The sequence below is a fragment of the Cnephaeus nilssonii genome (assembly GCF_951640355.1).
Source record: "Cnephaeus nilssonii genome assembly, chromosome: 2".
Taxonomy (NCBI): Eukaryota; Metazoa; Chordata; class Mammalia; order Chiroptera; family Vespertilionidae; genus Cnephaeus; species Cnephaeus nilssonii.
The window spans coordinates 42,137,848-42,159,052 of NC_137073.1; the positions used below are offsets into that span (position 1 = coordinate 42,137,848).

General features: G+C 45.7%; 1 protein-coding gene across 2 annotated transcripts in view; it reads right to left on the reverse strand.

Moving 5' to 3' along the window:
* The window catches only part of SNX24 (sorting nexin 24), a 137,100-nt gene extending 120,851 nt beyond the window's left edge, over positions 1 to 16,249 (reverse strand). For both annotated transcript variants that reach the window (XM_079783936.1, XM_079783937.1), the window contains exon 1: positions 15,043 to 16,249. In XM_079783936.1, the coding sequence (XP_079640062.1) occupies positions 15,043 to 15,549 (507 nt within the window). In that variant the 5' untranslated portion in view covers positions 15,550 to 16,249. The remainder of the gene's footprint in view (positions 1 to 15,042) is intronic.
* Positions 16,250 to 21,205: the final 4,956 nt, after the last annotated feature.

The window sequence follows — 21,205 nt, forward strand, 5'->3', positions numbered from 1 at the left end:
GCACTGCTTTGAAAGAGAATTCAGTTAAAGTGGTGAATTAAATACTGAAGTATTCAAAGATGAGAAAAAAAGAAAAATTTTCATTCTGGATGAAAGGAAGGTAAAATATACTAGGGCATATTAACCCCTACTGGCAACAACTTAATGAGAAGTATTCAAAATAGCAACAGCTTTCCCGCATAGGGAGTTCTTCCTACGGGCTCGGGACCTACATTGGATCCTTGTGAGAAACGGAGGTAGGCACTTTAGGGACGTGAGGTTCAAGGAAACTAGTGACTTGCAAGAATGTGGAACCACGTGCCTAGCTCCGAAGCTTAAGTTACGACACTCCGGAGAAGTTCCTCAAAGAGGCTGAGGGCAGAAAGCCTTCTTTAAGTTCATTTGTTTATGGATCTATAGACGCAAGTGTGGTTTTGGCGCTCAGTTTTAGGTGCGCTTTTGCTGAATCAGAATGTGCACCGATCCTTTAAAGCAGGGGTTGGGAATCTTTTTTCTGCCAAGGGCCATTTGGATATTTATAACATCACTAGAGGCCTAGTGCACGAAATTAGTGCATGGTGTGGGGAGGGGGCGGGGGGGGGGGGAAGGTCCCCTCAGCCCAGCCTGCACCCTCTCCAATCTGGGACCCCTCGGGGGATGTCTGACTGCCGGATTAGACCGGATCCCGGGGATCAGGCCTAAACCAGCAGTCGGACATCCCTCTCAAAATCCTGGACTGCTGGCTCCTAATCACTCACCTGCCTGCCTGCCTGCCTGGTCATCCCTAACTGCTCCCCCTGCCAGTCTGGTCGCCTTAACTGCCCCCCCCCACGCTGGCCTGGTCACCCCTTACTGCCCCCCCTTGCTGGCCTGGTTGCCCCCAACTGACCCCCTCTGCCGGCCTGGTTGCCCCCAACTGCGCCCCCCGTCACTGCCTAGTCCCCCTTCACTGCCCCCCCTGCCAGTCTAATCACCACCAACTGCCTGCCCTGCTGTCCTGGTCACCTCCAACTGCACCCCCCCCCCCGCCGGCTTGGTCACCCCTAACTGCCCCCCCCCCCACCAGCCTGGTCGCCTCTTACTGTGCCCCCTGCCAGCCTGGTCGCCCACAACTGCACCCCCCCCCCCCGCTGGCCTGGTTGCCTCTTACTGCACCCTCTGCTGGCCTGGTCGCCCCTAACTGCCCCCCCTGCCAGCCTGGTTACCCCCAACTGCCCCCCCTGCCAGCCTGGTCACCCCCAACTGCTCCCCTCTACTGGCCTGGTCACCCCTCACTGCTCCCCCTGCCGACCTGGTCGCCCCAACTGCCTTCCCTGCCAGCCTGGTCACCCCTCACGGCCCCCCCGCTGGCCTGGTTGCCCCACACAGCCTGGTTGCCCCACGCAGCCTGCTTGTTCAGTCGTTTGGTCGTCCCTCACTAACTCCCTGCCAGCCTGGTCGTAGGCAGCCATCTTGTGAGGGTGTGATGGTCAATTTGCATATTACCTCTTTGTTGTATAGGATTTGCGGGCCATACAAAAGTATCACCTTAAAAATTAGCCTGCTCTACAGCATGGTTGGACCTGGAGAGCATTATGTTAAGTGAAATAAGCCAGGCAATGAAAGAAAAATACCACATGATCTCACTCATTTATGGAAAATAAAGAACATTATAACCTGATGAATAAAAAGGTAGATGCAGAGGCAGTAAAGCACCGAACAGACTGTCAAATTATAGCGGGAAGGCTGGGGAGTGTTGGGGAGGAGGGGAAAGAGATCAACCATAGGACTTGTATGCATGCATATAAGCACACCAATGGACACAAGACACTGGGTGGGGGGGTGGGATGAGGGCATGCGACAGGGGGTAAGGGAGGCTGGGGGAAGGTCAATGGGGGGAAAAAAGGAGATATATGTACTAATATATGTAATACTTTAAACAATAAAAAAATATATTAAAAAAAATAAAAAGAAGGTCTGGAATAAAGACCTGGAGAAACTTGCCAGGGACAGGCTAAAAAAAAATAAAAAAATTTAGCCTGCTCTATTTGGTCAAACATGTAATTAACTCACCCCTAATGCCTTGGCAGGGCCAGACCAAATGATTTCTCAGACCAGACGTTCCCCACAGCTGCTCTAACGCTTTATTTATTTATTTTTTTTCAATTTTTTTATTAAGGTATTATATGTGTACATATTTTTTTTGTGTGTGTGTGACTAGCTTATTTATTTATTTATTTATTTATTTATTTTTTAAATTTCTTTATTGATCAAGGTGTCACATATTTGTCCTCATCCCCCCATACCCATCCCACACCCCTCCCCACGGATGCCCCAACCCCCTGTTGAACTCAACCATTGGTTAGGCTCATATGCATGCACACAAGACCTTTGGTTGATCTCTCCCCCTTCCCCCCACCCTCCCCTATCCTCCCTCCGAGGCCCGATAGTCCGATCGATGCCTCCTTGTTTCTGGTTCTGTTCTTGTTCCTCAGTCTATGTTGTTCATCACCTCCCCTAGATGAGCGAAATCATGTGTCACTAGAGATATACTTATAAGAATTGAATGAGCGACGAGCAATAATAGTTATGCTGACAGGCAAATGAATCAGTCTGTAGTGAGTTTCTTTCTGGACCAACAGTTCTTTTGAGATCCAATATCAATGTCCACCAATTCCTTATGAGTACATGTCGGTACTGACCCCTCAGATCTGGATGGTGGACAAATGGTGGTAATGCAGGTCCGACTCCCTCTGGTTTGGTCTCGGCCGGACCCAGGGGCACGGCTTCACCCGGATCCAGGGGCCCACAGCCTCACCCGGACCTGCTCTAACGCTTTAAATCAAAGCTGAAGCCCCTACCTTCATGCTAAATGTCCACTGTACAGGGCATCTTTTTCAAAAGAGGGTAAGCTTCCCATCCCTCAGTTTTCAGGCTGAGGTACAAATCAAAACCACCTGGAGAGTTTTTAAACCATACCAAAGCCTGAGCCCTAATTACATTAGAACCTCTGGGGATAGAGCCTGAAAATTGGTATTTTTTTTTATCGCTCCCAAGAACCACAGATGTGTTGGGGCAAATGATCTCTATAAGCTTCTTGGGGACATCTTTAGTTCAGTTCTCAACTTGGACTGCTTAATAGAATCACCCGGGAGCCTTTAACAATTCTGATGCTCAAGTCGTATCCTGGAACCTCCAGGCTCTCCAAGGGCGGGATCCAGGCATCGTGGATTGTAAAGATCTCTGGGTGATTCCAGGGTGCAGCCGTGTCTGAGCACCACAGCTTTAGCAGCCAGTCATTTGCACTGGAAGCCAAAGCCTTCATTTGGACAGTGTTCCATCCACCGGCCGTACCATCACATCAACGATTAGTCTTTTTCCCATTCTCCCTGCCTTCTCTCTTAGCACCGGGCTCCCGAAGTTGGTGCTGACACCCCAAAATCTTCCATTTGTCAGTCACCTCTTAAGTGCCATGTCCACTTACAGGAAAGGCTGCATGACTCTCCCCTCTGTCCTTCAGATTCATTCCCACTATTGAATGATTCATCTCACACACACAAGCAACATTTGTCATTCTCTCATCACTTTCAATTTTTATCATCTCCACTTCCCCTTCTCTTATTAGCATTTTCAACACTGCCACTTCTTTTGCCCTCGTGGACAATAGGGGTCGATGCTATTTTGGGTGCGTGAAACGTAGGCACAAAGCTACAGGCTAAGGAAGCACAGTGTGGCTGAAACTAACGGACTTCCTAGGTATCTGCCGTCGGAAGATGGTCAAGTTGGTGTCTTTTCCACTCTGGAAGGTAGCTTTGTTTACATGGATAACAGTTCATATGGAATCCAAGGCACACTTAAAAAAAAATATCTTTATTGTTGAAAGTATTACGTATGTCCCTTTTTTTTCCCATTGACCCCTTATAGCCCTCCCCCGCAAAGCACACTTTTTGACTGACAACGAAGATCTTCATGGTTGAGAAAAATCAAAATCTTTGTACATTTCAGTTCTAAACTTTTGAGTTTGACCTTCTCACATGGGGCACAAATGAGAAATTTTCTACACTGAAAGCAAATGATTTTTATCCAATAATAATATGTAAAAGAAGCAGCATTCACTTGGAAGATATTCTCTCAAAAGGCAAATCAGATGTTGACTAAGGCTTCCCTAAAACATATACTACTCTGGGTTACTAATGAATGGCCGGCAAATCTAATCCACATCCTCATCCTGCAAACCTCCCTCCTTCCACATGCATCATCAGTGGAAAAGTTCATAGTACCGAGAAAATGCATTTGCTTGACAAAGTACTTTCTGTAGTAGGTAAGACTTTGTTCATTACTTTGCTTTCCTTAATGCTATCTCAGATTATTTCTGCAAAACCATCAATGGAAAACCCACAGACAATGAATTCAGAGTCTATCATGGAAAAAGCGGATCTGATTTCCATACAAATTATAAGATAAAGTGTAGCAATAATTTACTCCAGTAATTTTTATGGGAAAGATCAAGAGTATCGATTTTTAAAATAAGGTCTCCACTAATGTCCTAAATTCATTTCAATCCTCTTCCTAATAATTGGTGCTTGAGAAGGAATTTTAGGATAATATTTAAAAGTTAATTAAAACCAGCGTAAGCATTCATGTCAGTCAAGTCTGACCTCTGGTCTAGAATGCATTTAAATGCATGTCACCTTGACCTGTAACACAGCAATGTAAAAAAATTTTGGTCAATATAAATCAAGTGTACACTAATTTATACAGCAGGTTTCCTGGTATCTGAATCAACATTAGAAATCTAACCAGTATTTGTTATTCTATTATTGACAAAAGGAAGCATATTTAAATGATAACAAGTACTCATGGGTGTCATTTGGAAGTTAAATTGTTCCCCAAGGACAGCTTCTGTAAACATCTACACTTAAAGGTCATTTACCACCAAATTATGAACAACTGTTGCATTTATTAGCACAGGCTCAATAGTTTGGAAGCTGCAGCCATCAATTTTTACTGACAATGAGATCTAATTGTTCACTAATAAACAAGGAAAACGGAGCTTTTCTATCAACTTTTATTCCCTGCACTATGATCACTTTTTAAAAATGGAGACACATCACCCTGGCTGGGTAGTTCAGTTGTTAGAACGTTGTCCTGATATGCCAAGGTTGTGGGTGCGATCCCTGGTCAGGGCACATACAAGAATCAACCAATGATTGTATCAATAAATGGAACAACAGATCTCTCTCACGGGCACTCTCTCTCTTCCTCCCTCCCTCCCTTCCTTCCTCTCTCCCTCCTTTCCTTCTTCTAACAAATAATAGTGTGGTGAAGGCCTGGGGAGGAGTCAATGGGAAAAGAGGGGACATTTGTAATACTTTCAACAACAAAGATAAATTTAAAAAATAAAATCAATCAATAATTTTTTTTAATGGAGACACAAATTTTCCATAGGTGTGCAGCCAAAAGTAAAAAAACTTCCAACTTCAGGAAGAACCAAACACAGTCTCAAGTAAATATCAAATAAAATATAAAAGCTTGTTTTATAAGTTATGTTCATCTGAACTAAAACAAAAGGGAGAAAAACTACAATGTTTACTTATGGATAAAATGTATGTTTCACTTTTAGAAGGATGTGTGATGGTTAATGTTACCATGGGGTAGCCAGATATTTGATGAAACATCCTGGGTGGCCGAAACCGGTTTGGCTCAGTGGATAGAGCGTCGGCCTGCGGATTGAAAGGTCCCAGGTTTGATTCCGGTCAAGGGCATGTACCTTGGTTGTGGGCACATCCCCAGTAGGGAGTGTGCAGGAGGCAGCTGATCTATGTTTCTCTCTCATCGAAGTTTCTAACTCTCTATCCCTCTCCCTTCCTCTCTGTAAAAAAAAATCAATAAAATAAAAAAAAAATAAAAAAAAGAAACATCCTGGGTGTTTCTATGAGGTATTTTTTGGTGAGATTAATATCTAAACCTTCAGACCAAGTAAAGCAAACTGCCCTCCATAATGGGGTGTCCCTCTTGGGATTTTGGAGGCAATATATTCGGGGTGCTACTCCAGCCCCTTTACCGAGTGACTAGAAAAGCTGCTCGTTTCTTTTGCGTTGGGCCCCTAACGAGAGAAGGCCCTGCAACAGGTCCGGGCTGCTGCGCAAGCTGCTCTGCCACGGGGACCAGCAGCTCAATCGATGGTGCTTGCAGAGGCAGTGCAGACAGGGTGCTGTTTGGAGCCTTTGGCAGAATCTATGGTGAATCACACGGCAGGTCCTTAGGATTCCAGAGCAAAGCCCTGCCATCCTCTGTGGACGGCGACTCTCCTCAGAGAAACAGCTCTTGGCCTGCCATTGGGCCTTCATAGAGTCTTAATGCTTACCTGTGGCCACCAAGTTACCATAGGACAGTGGTTCTCAACCTTCCTAATGCCGCGACCCTTTAATCCAGTTCCTCATGTTGCGGTGACCCCCAACCATAAAATTATTTTTGTTGCTACTTCATAACTGTAATTTTGCTACTGTGATGAATCATAATGTAAATATCTGTGTTTTCTGATGGTCTTAGGCTCTACAGCCGCGCTGCTGTAGAGCCTAAGACCATCAGAAAACACAGATATTTACATTATGATTCATCACAGTAGCAAAATTACAGTTATGAAGTAGCAACAAAAATAATTTTATGGTTGGGGGTCACCGCAACATGAGGAACTGGATTAAAGGGTCGCGGCATTAGGAAGGTTGAGAACCACTGCTGTAGAGGGAAGCAGTGGGGAATGGAAGAGAGTAGAGAAGGTGAAATATGTATCTCTACGCCGTCTGTAACACTATTTCCTAATCATGTACGTATGTGCAATAGCCTTTATGATTTTGAAGGGGAAAAAAATGTAGCAAATAGGCTTAAAAAAACTGAACCTGAATACACAGGTTGATATATACAACTTGAAAGTTGTAATAAGATCAGTTGGTTATAGGTAACTGCTACTTCTGAAGTACTTCAAAGTATTTGGGAAGAGTTTATTTTAAATAGCATAAAATAAGTATTTCTGGACTTCTGTTTACATTATTATTTCACATTAAAGAGCTCTAAGAAAATTAAACTTCAAGGCAGTCCCTACTCAGAATAATAAGACGCAATCAAGAACATAGCCAGAGATACCATTCCTTGTGCTTTGCAAAAATAATCACATTTAATTCTCAACCCACCCTATAAGGTAGGTACTAGCATTCTCTCCCCTTTTACAGCTGAGGAAAACAAGACATAGGAGATTAAGGAGCTTGTCCAAGTCAGACTTGGGGCGAAAGGTTTAAAGCCAGACTTGAATGCAGACAGCATGAGTTCATAGCCTGTGCCCTTCACCTGGAGGCTGTGTCAGCGTCTGCCATGAACGGGCGGAATAACATCACTAGGCGTTTGCCAACTGGCAAATCTTACCCAGGAAGCACCTGAGGTAAACAATATTTCATTTGATCTGCACAGGTTCATTTCTAACCACACACTTGCCTCACTTTTGCGACAGTGTGCTATGATTTGGACCAACTCACATCAAAGCAGAGGAAACAATGCAATGTGGTATCCTGGACCAGATCCGGGGACAGAAAAAGGGCATTAGTGGAAAAACTGGTGAAACTCCAACACAGTCTGGAGCTCAGTGAATGGTAATGTACCATGCTGGTTTCCTTGTTGTGACATTACAATGGTAATGCGTCATGTTAACAATGGGGAAACTGGGAGAAGGGTGTATAGGAACCCTCATGACCAACCATGCAGTTGTTCTGAAAATCTAAAATTATTTCAAAATTAAAAGTTTATATTAAAAGAATGGATCCATTACAAAGTAAAAACTACTGGGGGGGGGAAAAAAGATTAAAATGTATTTCTAGCTCAATGAAAACACATTCACTTCTGTCCCCAAATTTCTAAGCACCATCTTTGCACAAAATCCAATCCTCTTGTACCTATTTCGATTTTTAAGGGAATGGAGTATTCTGTGTGTTAATGTTCAGGAATATTTTCAAACTGTATTTCTTGTCCTTAAGCAACATAGCTTACAAATGTTAGATCTAATCACTCCGCATGAATGCCATGTTCATTATGCTGTGTGCTTACCGTGAGTGAGGCAGCGCGCCAGCTTTGTGTTTGCTACACAAAGGGCTCCTTCATCGCAGAGCCCACAAAGGGTGACTGAAAGGTGCTGTTGTGGACATTGTGCTCTCACTGTCCTTCTGACCTTCTCCCACTGTGGTGTCTGTGGAGCTAGGTGGCAGGAATGACTGTCCTTCCCAGCTCCCAGATGCCCTCTAACTGTTTTAACTCTCTCTGGTTAGCCTATCCTTGCCATGGTGATTGGTTCACCTCGCCCTGGCCTCGGCCAATCAGCACGCAGGATTCCCCTGGGGGCAGGCTCAGTTGAGAAACCAACCTGAGATAATGAGAGATGAAGAGAGATGCACTTGTTCAGAGCTTCTGGGGGGAAATGTCCTTCCTCTCTTCCTCTAGATGTCATAATACAAACAAAAAAATTGTTTTTTAATCTGCAGCTTGTTACCATTTTTTCACCTGGTGGAAGCTACTCTGAGGATGAAAGCAAACAGAGAGAGGAGGGCCACTCTCAGGGAGCCAGGCCCCCTACCTCAACCTCCCACTCTCATTCTCACAAATGTGAAATGGCAATAATAATACTTCTTGCAGGTCATTGTTAATTCCAAGGCAATATCTGCATTGCGGTAATGTTAAGAACAACAAAAACAACTAGCATTGAGATTATATTGTAACAGGGAAGTGCTTGGTCTCTGTGACTCTATCTTGTTTAAGCCTGAGTTGTTCCCATGACCTTCGGGTAGTAGTTCCTGGGTTAGACATGCTCATCAGGAGAAGACTTCTGCTTGGGGCTTGAGTTTTTATACAAACAGTCCCTCCCACTTTCCCTTCCCTTGACATAAAAGAAGCCTGAAGTCTGTACCTTCTTAAACTGGATTTTAGGATTAGGTCTCTCCACCTCTTGGTTTGAGCCTTCTTGATCAATAAACTTTTCCTCACTCCAACTCTGACATTTTGAGTTTTAGCCTTTTGATGCATCCGGCACACAGACTTTGGACCAGTAACAAGATAAAGGCATTGCTAATTTTGTGGTAAATTTTCATTTTGGTTATGTTTAAGAAATCTTTACCTGTTAGATAGCCATAGTGAAATATTCGCAGGAGAAATTATACTTTGGATTTGCTTTAAAATATTCCAGAATTTTTTTTTAAATGGAAAAACGAGGAGTGGTGAATAAAATAAAAATTGTGACATACTGAAGGTGAGAAATGAGTAAGTAAATGGGGGCTCACAATATTGTTCTATTTTTGTATTTTAATCCATAAAATATGAAAACAATAATGATCCCTGCATATATCTCAATATTACGATCATGCATCCATGAAGCTGCCTTATGTATTGAAAAGCATGATACATCAAGTAATCAGTAAGAGTACAGTTCCCAAGAAAGATACATTCACTTAAGCACAACACAGTTAAAACAAACCTGAAAAACTACTTCATTCAATGCCTTAATTTTTACCACTATGGAAAATAATATCTAATATATTCAAACTTTTGTGTTGTTACCGAAGTAGTAATTGCAGTTTCGTTGTTTTTAACCATCAGTGTGTCTGAAAATGGAAAACACTAGCCTGTAAGGGCACCTAGGACTCTCCTCCAACTGGTGGTTCTCCATCCTCACCTAACGAGACCGCTCAGCCACATCGAGCTCCTTCCTTCTTGTAAAGTGTCTGCCATTTCTTCTCCTCCGGCCTCACACCTCCCGCCTCACACTTCTCCCTCTAGATGCTCTACGAATAATTCTTTGCTCATGCAAGTTCCAGGTTTTACCTGCAGTCCTCCCTTTCCTCACTCCACCTGCTCTTCCTGGGAACAACATCAACTTGTACACTTTTTCATCTTTTATGCTGAGTGGACCCCTAGAGCTTATACATCCTGAACTCTAAAATCAAATGGCCTCACCCACCATGAAAAACTCAACAGGTCCCAGGTGAAATACGTCCCCTCCTCCTCCTCCCCGCCACCCCCCCCCACCCCCCCCACACACACACACACACAAACTTCAGTTCTTATTTGGTCTCCGGTACACACACCCATGGGAGTCACCCTGCTGTCTCACATGCTTGCAGTCACCCCCTTTCCTTCCCAAGTTGCCTTAGCTCAGGCTCTCATCCTCTTCTCTCAGAAGTTTTGCAAACTTCTCTTAAATGATTAATGCTTTAGGGTCATCTTTCTAAATGCAAAGCTCGTCATGTTACTTCCTTCCTTAAAACTCCCCCGTGACTTCCCACTGTCTGAGGGTGAAGTCCATCCTCCTCTGTAGCCCTCAGGCCAGTGAGCTGGTCCCTCCCACCCCTCTGCCAGGGATTACCCTGTCCTCTGGTTTCCTTCTATCAGACTCGATCATTCACTACTTGTTGGCAGGCAGGTCTCATTCTTGCTGTGTGACAGGCCCTGCACCAGGGCACAGCAGTGGGGACAGACACTGTCCTAGTTTCGAGGTGCTCAAAGCCGAGCAGGGAAACAGATACTAAAGAAATAAACTGGGGGTGGGGGCTGGGGAGCTTGGTGTGGAGAGAATAACCTCCGCATGAAGTAATATTTGACTTCATCGGCATTTTGTTACAATATCCTCTATTGTTTCTTTGTAAACTAAAAGGATTTAGAAGTTGCCTTTGTTTTTGGAGACTCTGGGAGTTCGAAATGCCTTTCTGCTGAGATGAGAATCTGCCCTGCACTTCTTCTTTGTAATTCACAAGCCCAGCAAAAACCTAATCAGATTTCAAGTCAGCATTCCTCAGCACCCTCCATCCCCACCCCTCAGCACAACACCCTGAGGCAGAGCCCATTTGCCCTCTTCCTTCCTAACTCTTCCCTTCCCCACCCTTCTCTCTCTAACCCTTCCCTACCTAACCCTTCTCTAACTTTCCCTACCTAACCCTTCTCTCTCTAACCTTTCCCTACCTAACCCTTCTCTCTCTAACCCTAACCCTTCCTTACCTAACCCTTCCCTACCTAACCCTTCCTTACCTAACCCTTCCCTACCTAACCCTTCCCTACCTAACCCTAACCCTTCCTACCTAACTCAAACCCTTCCTTACCTAACCCTTCTCTCTCTAACCCTAACCCTTCCCTACCTAACCCTTCCTTACCTAACCCTTCCTACCTAACCCTTCCCTACCTAACCTAACCCTTCCCTACCTAACCCTAACCCTTCCCTACCTAACCCTTCCCTACCTAACCCTTCCTACCTAACCCTTCCCTGCCTAACCCTAACCCTTCCCTACCTAACCCTAACCCTTCCCTACCTAACCCTAACCCTTCCCTATCTAACCCTAACCCTTCCCTACCTAACCCTAACCCTTCCCTACCTAACCCTAAGCCTTCCCTATCTAACCCTAACCCTTCCCTACCTAACCCTAACCCTTCCCTACCTAACCCTAACCCTTCCCTACCTAACCCTAACCCTTCCCTACCTAACCCTAACCCTTCCCTACCTAACCCTAACCCTTCCCTATCTAACCCTAACCCTTCCCTACCTAACCCTAACCCTTCCCTACCTAACCCTAACCCTTCCCTATCTAACCCTAACCCTTCCCTACCTAACCCTAACCCTTCCCTACCTAACCCTAACCCTTCCCTATCTAACGCTAACCCTTCCCTACCTAACCCTAACCCTTCCCTACCTAACCCTAACCCTTCCCTATCTAACCCTAACCCTTCCCTATCTAACCCTAACCCTTCCCTACCTAACCCTAACCCTTCCCTATCTAACCCTAACCCTTCCCTACCTAACCCTAACCCTTCCCTATCTAACCCTAACCCTTCCCTATCTAACGCTAACCCTTCCCTATCTAACCCTAACCCTTCCCTATCTAACCCTAACCCTTCCCTATCTAACCCTAACCCTTCCCTACCTAACCCTAACCCTTCCCTATCTAACCCTAACCCTTCCCTATCTAACGCTAACCCTTCCCTATCTAACCCTAACCCTTCCCTATCTAACGCTAACCCTTCCCTATCTAACCCTAACCCTTCCCTATCTAACCCTAACCCTTCCCTATCTAACGCTAACCCTTCCCTATCTAACCCTAACCCTTCCCTATCTAACCCTAACCCTTCCCTATCTAACCCTAACCCTTCCCTACCTAACCCTAACCCTTCCCTATCTAACCCTAACCCTTCCCTATCTAACGCTAACCCTTCCCTATCTAACCCTAACCCTTCCCTATCTAACCCTAACCCTTCCCTATCTAACGCTAACCCTTCCCTATCTAACCCTAACCCTTCCCTATCTAACGCTAACCCTTCCCTACCTAACCCTAACCCTTCCCTATCTAACCCTAACCCTTCCCTATCTAACCCTAACCCTTCCCTACCTAACCCTAACCCTTCCCTACCTTGCCCATCCAATGGGCTGGGAAGCCCTAAGGGCAGAAACAACATACTCCAATCTTTCAATTCCCCCCCCCCCCCCCCGCACAGTGCAGGCTCACAGTAATGTTTACATGTTAAAAGGGTAAAAGATTCACTCTTTAATGTAAATTACGTTGTACATCGAGCAGAACTTTGTATAAACTTTCTGAATAACAACTGAGCAATATTTACGAAAAGATAGGCCCAGCAGCACCACTTCCAGTTAATGTTCTACAGAACTCCTAGCAGGAGGCGTAAAAAGCATGCACAGGGATGTCTTAGTTCAACATCTGACACAGCTGTCAAAAATCAGAAACAAATGGCAACACCACACACAGAGACCTGGATAAGCACACTACGGTGCGTTCCATCTGCGCAGGGTCCCTGGCCGCCTAGCGAGGAGGAGACAGACCTATCCCTCCTGACACCGAAAGAGATCCACGGGTGGAGGATGGGTTACGTCAAATCTTGCCATTTATCCAAAGGAAGAAGCAGCATATGTTGTCACAGCACAAGGAGAAAAGTCACTAAGAGAGCGCTCCTGCTTATTATCCCCGAGGGCACAGGACACTGAATTTGTAAGAATGCGATATACTTCTTAAAATTAATACACAAACATAATCACCAATGTAAAAAGTTATTTGTATACTAACGTATACGTTATTTCACCAACTTCTTGTTTAGGAAACGGAAATCTTTTTAAGTTCTGAGTTGCTGTTTTTTAAAAGATGAACTGTTTGTTATGCATGGCTGTTCCCAACACCTACAAGAGACATGCTACCAGATACCCAGTTAACATCTGCTGAATGAATAAGCTGTTGTACAAGTATAAGATAGTTGCTCACAGGGAACAAAGTATCTAAAAGCTGCTTCACAAACTCACAAAGGACAATTATCACTTGCAGGTGGTATCTTAACAATATGGTTACCAAGCTAAATAAGTTAGGATTTTTTTTTTTTAAGCACACAAACTCTCATCACATATGCAATCTTCAAACTAACAAGTTTACAAAAAAAAAGGGGGGGGGCCTTTGAAATCAGTTTAGTTTACAACCTGGAGTCTGGCACGTTCCTGGCAATAATGCAGGTAATAAAAAGGTATTTGAAGATTTGGGAGGAAAACACAGATCCTCCAACAGAAGAAAATCAATAATAACCAATAAACCTTAATTTTAACCTACTCAGAAGTGCTTATTTGGGGAGGTCATTAACTTGTAGCTCAGACTACTGAGAACACCTTCAACTGAAGACCAACGTGCCCCCAGAGCAGCCTTATCTTCAGGCCCTTAGAGAATGCCCCAAAGGGGGTGCGCCCTCCTGACTTGCTGATGCATGTGGGCGCGGTGAGATAGCTGGAAACATGAAAGACAGCCAAGGTTTCAGGCCTCGGGAAAAAGCTTCGAACAGTTCAAATTTAAGTTCAACTCCCACCCCTTTTAAAGGAAGCTACCGAATATTTAACCACATGTTAATTCCTGGGAAAGCATTATCTATAAAAATAATGACCACCACAGAGCCCAACTTGTTTTGGGACACTGGACCAATAGTCTACTCAATTCTAAACACTCACATGCTCCCTGGATTTTTTTTTTTTTTCAATCACCACAGGACTCCTAATTCTAAAAATTCCTTGGAGAGAATGATTTTAATCCTTCCTATGAAAATACCAGGTACCCAACAGGCGGTCACCAAAACCGGTAACTTGTAGAAGAGGAGAGGTCAAAATACTTGGCGGCTCAATCAGTGTAACAGGTGTTTAGCAAGTGAGTGAACTAGTAGTGAATAAAAGAACAACCTGAACTCTCAGACTGCCCTCTGGAACCTGCTCCAAAGCCCTCCAGTTCTTTAACAACTGGAAATAAATTCTTCCAGGGTCTACCCAGCCAGAGGCACTTTTCCCTCTAGCACTGACTGTCTGGAAAAAGATGTCTACATCCATTGGGAAACCAACCACCTACGCTTTGCTTACTAAACTTGTTAGCCAAAGGTCCCAGGCCCCGGTCCCCGCCCTCCCGCCCACTCCTCCCCTCTGGCGGGCAGGGGCCCTGGTTCTCACTCCTCAGAGCGCACAGTCCTAGGTATGGGACAGGTGCTCATTAAGTGTCCGATTTAGCCATTTCATGGCACAGAACGAGGGGGGGGGGGAACTTTGGAAACCATCTAAAAGCATCTCCTGTGTTCACTTTGGCTAATAACAGCAAATGATTGTTTTTAAAAATTAGCATCTCCCTCCGAATGAAACCCACAGGACTTGGAAGCCCACATCCACCCGCCGCGAAGCCCCCAGTGTCCGGGCAGGGGGAGCAGCCGGCTCGCCGAGGGACGCAGCCCAGCCGGGCTCCGGAGGCCGGGCGGCGGGCGCAGGGCAGCGCCGTGTCCGGGGACCCGACTGACGCCCGGGCTTCTGGCTCCCACACCCGGCGCGGGGCAGGGAGGTACGAGGGACGGAACCGCGGCACCCGGACGGCGGGCGGGAGGTGCCCGTTTCCTTGACAACCGCCCCAGGGCGCAGCCCTTCCTCTGGGCCGGGGGGGGGGGGGGGGGAGAGCGCGCAGGGACCCCCGCGCGGGGGCGGCGGCGGCCCGAGGGGCACCTCCCGGACTCAGCGGCCTCGGCCCGCGCCCCGGGGCCCGCGCCTACCGTGTAGCCCCGCTCCAGGTCACTCTCCTCGTAGCGAAAGGACGGGATGTAGACCTCCATGGCTGCGCCTGGCGGCCGGCGGACACCGAGCAGGGACGGCTCTCGGCTCACGGCCGCCGCTCCGCTCCGCCCCGGCCCGCCGCCCCGCCTCTCTCCCCAGCGCCCGCGGGACCCGAGGCTGCGCGGCGTGGACCCAGGTCCGCCGCGATCCCGCCGCCCGCGCGCTCCGGCCGGGCTGACGCCGCACGGCGGGACGGGAGCGGGGGCGCGGGGCTGCGGGCGCCCGGGCTCCAGGCCTAAGGTCTGCGGAGACCGGCTGGGCCCGGAGGAGGCGGGGCCTGAAACCTGCGAGTCTGCAGAGCAGGGTGTGCGCACCTCCGCGCGGGCGCGGGGCTGGGCCGCGGGCGCTCCCTGCCCTTCGGCGGGCGCTGGATTTGCCGTTTGGGAAACATCACCCTGAACAGATGGCAAGACCGCGAGGAATAGAGAAGCGTGGAGCTTCTTCATTTTGTGCTGGTTGGTTGAATTTTCATTTTAACTCCCGGCTGGCAATAGCAGCGGAACCCTCCAACTTTTACCCAAACTTGTCTGTTTCCCTACGATTCTCGTTCCCAGTTAGCCCGAAAGTCGTCTGGTCACTGAGACAAACGCTTGGGCTTCTTGCTCCGATCCTAAAATGCTGCCTCACCTAAGAACCTGAAAGTATCTAAAAGATGAAGTGATCCGTTGCCTTTGTAAACTCCGAGTTTCTTCCTTAGCTTAGAGCACAGAGAATAGAAACTTGGAGGTGACTCGCGGGTCAGAGAAGTGACCTCATCTGCGGAGCTTCTGGAGTTGCAGGCAAACAGCTGCACCTAACTCTGCGCTTGAAGCCAGGGGGCCTTTCAACTAGGAAAGCTCTGAAGTTTGTGATGAGACCCTAAGCCCTGGAAAAGAGAACAGCCAGGCCCTTTGATTTAAGAGCCTGCATGGCGTGGACCCTGCAATGCCTTCTACGTTAGCCTCATCTGAAGACCCGTCCTACTCAACCACTCGCTTGCAATTTGTGTCTGCCTCTCAGAGCTCCATGCCTCAGCAAAGCTGTGCCCTGGACGAGACCTCCTTTCCTCTTTTCTTCTACTGGCCCGTTTGCAACCAAATAGCTCTATGGACTCCATGCTGTCTGAGTCTGAAGCCCAGATTGTAGGGTCCCTTAGCCTCCGGTGACTGTCACACTGTATTGTGTGATTTATCTCCCTCACCCACTAAGTTTTTGGGAAGGTACCCTTAAAATACACACACACACACACACACACACACACACACACACACACACGTTATTCCCTGCTTGCCATATTGCCTGGAACATTTTTCTTGAAAGCTTTAGATAAACATTTGAGGCCCAATACACGAAATTCATGCAATAGTAGGCCTTCCTTCCCCCGGCTGCCAGCACCAGCTTCCCTCTGGCACCCGAGACCTGGGCTTCCCTCGCAGCCCCGGCTTCATCAGGAAGGATGTCTGTTCTAATTAGCATATTACACTTTTATTATTATAAATTTAAATACTCATCTCTACAAAACCAATGGAATGCAGCAGGTGTTTTACTATGCCATTGCATACCATGTCTCATTGAAAATTCCTGACAACCCCACAAGGAAGTGTTATGTGCAATAAGATTTATAAGGACTAAGAAGTAGTGTTTCTGTTTTTTTTTTATTTTTAAAAAGAATGGCTCCTGATGGCAGAAGACCCAAAAATAATTTCAAGATTGGTTGAAACAGATTATTAAAGTCTCAGTGAGTAATGTAACCCACTATTATCCTATACTAGAGGCCCAATGCACAAAATTTGTGCAAGGGGCTCGGCCCCACCACTACTGTCACTGCTTCATCCTGAAGGTCATCCGGAAGGACGTCTGGAAGGATGTCCAGTCTAATTAGCATATTATGCTTTTATTAATTTATTATTTCATTCCGGACATCCTTCGGGATGAAGCTGCCACAGCGGGGGCCGAGGCAGAAGCAGTTAGGGGTGATCAGGCAGGTAGGCAGAGTGGTCAGGGGTGATCAGGCAGGCAGGGGAGCAGTTAGGAGCCAGTGGTCCCAGATTGTGAGAGGGATGTCCAACTGCCGGTTTAGGCCCGATCCCACAGGTAGTCGGACATCCCCCAAGGGGTCCTGGATTGCGAGAGGCTGCAAGCTGAGGGACTCTCCCCCCCCCACCCTTGCACAAATTTCATGCACTGGGCTTCTCGGGCGGGCAGAATTCAACTGAGAGTTTGACCAGGAGTTTAACCGCTCGCTATGATGTGCACTGACCACCAGGGGGTGGCGCGGAACGTGGCGGGCATCGGTGATGTGGCGCTGGCAGCGGGTGGCAGTGGAGGCGCTGCTGGCCCTAATGGGCCCCGATGAGAGTGGGACTGTGGCGGGATGGTGGAGCAGGTGAGCAGGTGGTCCCAGGTCAAGGTGGGTGCAAGTGGGGCCCAATCGCCCCGCTGATCATCCTGTAGATGGTGACCAGGGGTGGCAGCAGCGGGGAGCGGGTCTGCTGCTCGGCTCCCAGGGGCTGAGGAAGCCGGGCGGGGGACCCTGCACTAATCGATTGCCCTGCAGGCGGGATGGTGGAGCAGGTGAGGGGGCAGTGCCAGGCCAAGGCAGGGTGCCAGGTGGGGCTGCAAGGCTGGGGCACGAGCTGGGGCCCGATCTCCACAGGCCACCCTGAGGGACCCCACCCGTGCACGAATTCATGCACCGGGCCTCTAGTGTAATCATAAAATCCTTGGGCTATGGCTTGCTGGTCAATCTTTTAAGATGCTTTCTATACCATCCATCCAAGCAGTCTGCTAGTAGCCTGGCACATCTGTTTTTGTCTGGTGTGGTTTACTTATTGACCAGCTGGGTTAAAGAGGCAGAGATGTGTGGGTCCATGAAGATCTGACAGATGGTCCAAATGAAACCTATCTGCTATATTCTAATAGCTATATATAATTAATTTGCCTTGCTGAAAATGTATACAAGCCCTCTCAATACATGGGTGTGTTCTTGAGGGTCTATCTGCTCAACCACATTAATAAAAATATATGGCAAGTACAGATTAAAGACATTGAATAATTAGTATTTGTTAATAAAAGCAAAAAATTAACATAAGCAAAATAATAAAATTCTGCTGGAATCTGGGTATACAAATCTTACACTAAAAATACCACATTTATCTCACATTGGGTAGGAATATATTTCAACTAATTTAATGATAAAATGTTTTAAATATCAACTTATGTTAGAAATTTTGACCATAATCTATCTAGAATATATTGTAATACTCAAAGTTCAATTATGAAACCAACACATCATAACCAAATAAGACTTTTCCTGGCAACATAAAGAAGCTTAAACATTAGGAAATCTGTTGATGTATTTCTCAATATTGTCAGATTAGAAAATAAAAATGAATATCCCAATAGTTACTAAAAAGTTAATAAATCAGTAAACCTCTTACTAATTTTTAACAAGCTAGAAATAGCAAGAAACTTCTTTAATTTGATAAAGATTAACTACCATAACACCACAGCAAATATGGGGGTGGGTATAGGGTGGAGGGGGTCAATGGGAGAAAAAAAGGGACATCTGTAATATTTTCAACAATAAAGATAAATTTGAAAGAATATCCCATTCAACATCATATGAGGAAGCATCATAATAGTGTCAATAACTTTCACAAAATGTATTAGTATAATTTTCATAGGTTGCCAGATATTAAAATCAACATATGTAATCAATAGATTTCACATATAATAGCTTTCTTACACACCAAGATTGACCAATTAGAAAAATAACATGGAAAATCAAAAGATTCCATTAATAACAGTGTTAAAAACTTATAATGTCTAATGATAAACTTAACAGTAAATGTGCAAGAACAATATGAAAAAAAAAAACTAAAAGAAAAAGAAAACTTCATTAAAGGACATAAAAGAAGATCTGAAAATAGTTATATCATGTTTCTGGATGGGAAGAATCAATACTTTAAAGATGTAAGCTTTCATCAAAATGATTTACGAAGTTCATACAATCAAGATTCCAACAAGCTAAGAAAACTGCAAACTGGTTCTAATATTCATTTGAAAAATGAATAACCAGGGCAAGTTGGAACAAAAAGAAAATGAATGAGAGAGTAAGTTAATCTATAGGACATCAAAACATACTATAAAACCAGAGTAATTAAACCTTGTGTGCTCCTGCAGCAGAATTCGACAATGATCAAGGGAACCAAATAGTCCAGAACCAGATGTCCAGATATATGGAAACGTGGTATGAAATTACAATGATATTTCAAACCTGTGGTGGGAAGTGGGGGGTAAGCTATTCAATAAATAGTATTTAAATAGTTTTAATAGGAAAGTTTTAATAAATCTTAAAAATAATTTAAATAAATGGTATATTAAATAGTTTATGCATAACTAGCTACCCAATTGGGAGAAAAATAAAATAGGTTTTTAAATGAATCCCATATATAGTAAAAAGCTCTATAAAAAAAACAAAGTAATAAAACTTTAAGGTAGACAATATACAAAATGTCAAACATATTAAGGGAAAGATTATATTTTAGATTAGATAAAGATTTAAAATTATTGTAAACCAGAAAAACCTAGATGGCAGCATAGGTAAACACCTGAACTTGCTGCCTCGCACAACCACTTCAAAACTACAACTAAAAGAGAAAACGGACATCATCCAGAACCACAGGAAGGCTGGCTAAGTGGAAATTCTACAACTAGAAGGGGAGAGAAAAGCACACTGAGACTCACAGGAGCTGCGGAAATAAAGGTAGAGGTACGCAGGCGTGCCCATGCGCAGGGAGAGGGCTGGCAACTGAGTACGCAACTGGCTTTTTCAATCGGGAGGGAGACACAAGCTCCCGACTGTTCTGAACTCCAGTTCCGGGCAAGACTCTGGGGACCCAGACTCATACGGGGAGAAAATGGACTGTCTGGCAGGGGGCGAAACTCGAGGGCGGCTTTCTCTCAGAGGTGCTTGTAGCGATTACCGCAGGACACTGAGACCCAGGGGCCTCTTAGGGCAGGGCTGATGGAAAGCCATTGTTGTTTGCTCACCCCTGAGACTCCGCCCCATCCAAGCTGTGAGCAGAGGCTTTTGCATAGGAATGGCCTGGTCCTTTGAATTCTAAACTTACCTATCAAACTGCAGCTGAGTCAGAGAGACCCAGAACATCCAAAAGAAGGCCCAAGGCCCCACAGAAGCTTGCATTGCTTCACAGCTGGGCCTCATCTGGGCACCTCCAAAAACTCAAACAAAGAAGAGGAATCTGAAGATCTCTCTGTAGCTCCTGCTGGGTGGCCTAAGGCAGAGGCTAAATTAGCACCTCCTTGGAGAACCAAGAGCCAGTGTACCCAGGGGTCAAAGTAGGACCATCCAGATTACAACTCCTCAGATCCATAAGGGACACACTCAGGGGGCAGACTCAGTGAGCACCAAAGCCTCACTGAAGCAAGTCTTGCCTCATAAGGGTGTCTCCAGCACAGAAGTTCTCCCATCGTAGACACAGTTGATCCTCACAGCCAGTTGGCCTGGAGGTCAATTCCTCCTAGTGATACCAACAACAATCAAGGTTAAACTACAACAAGACTGTGCACACAGCCCACAAAGGGGTGCACAAGAGTGTCTACCTCAGGTAACTGGGAGGCTGAGCCACTGGGCCCTATAGGACACCTAGCACACAAAGCCACTCTATCAACTCAGGGAAGCAGCCAAAATGTGGAGACAAAGAAACAGGTCACAAATGAAAGAAATGGAGGAAAGCAAACAATTGGATATAGAGTTCAAAACCACGGTTATAAGGTTCTTCAAGAATTTTCTAGAAAAAGCCAATAAATTTAATGAGACCCTCGAGGATATGAAAAAGGACCAACTAGAAATTAAGCATACACTGACTGAAATAAAAAATAATATACAGAGATCCAACAGCAGACTAGAGGATCCCAAGAATAAAGTCAAAGATTTGAAATATGAAGAAGCAAAAAACACACAACCGGAAAAGCAAAAAGAAAAAAGAATCCAAAAATATGAAGATAGTGTAAGGAGCCTCTGGGACAACTTTAAGCGTACCAACATCCGAATTATGGGGGTGCCAGAAGAAGAGAGAGAGCAAGATACTGAAAACC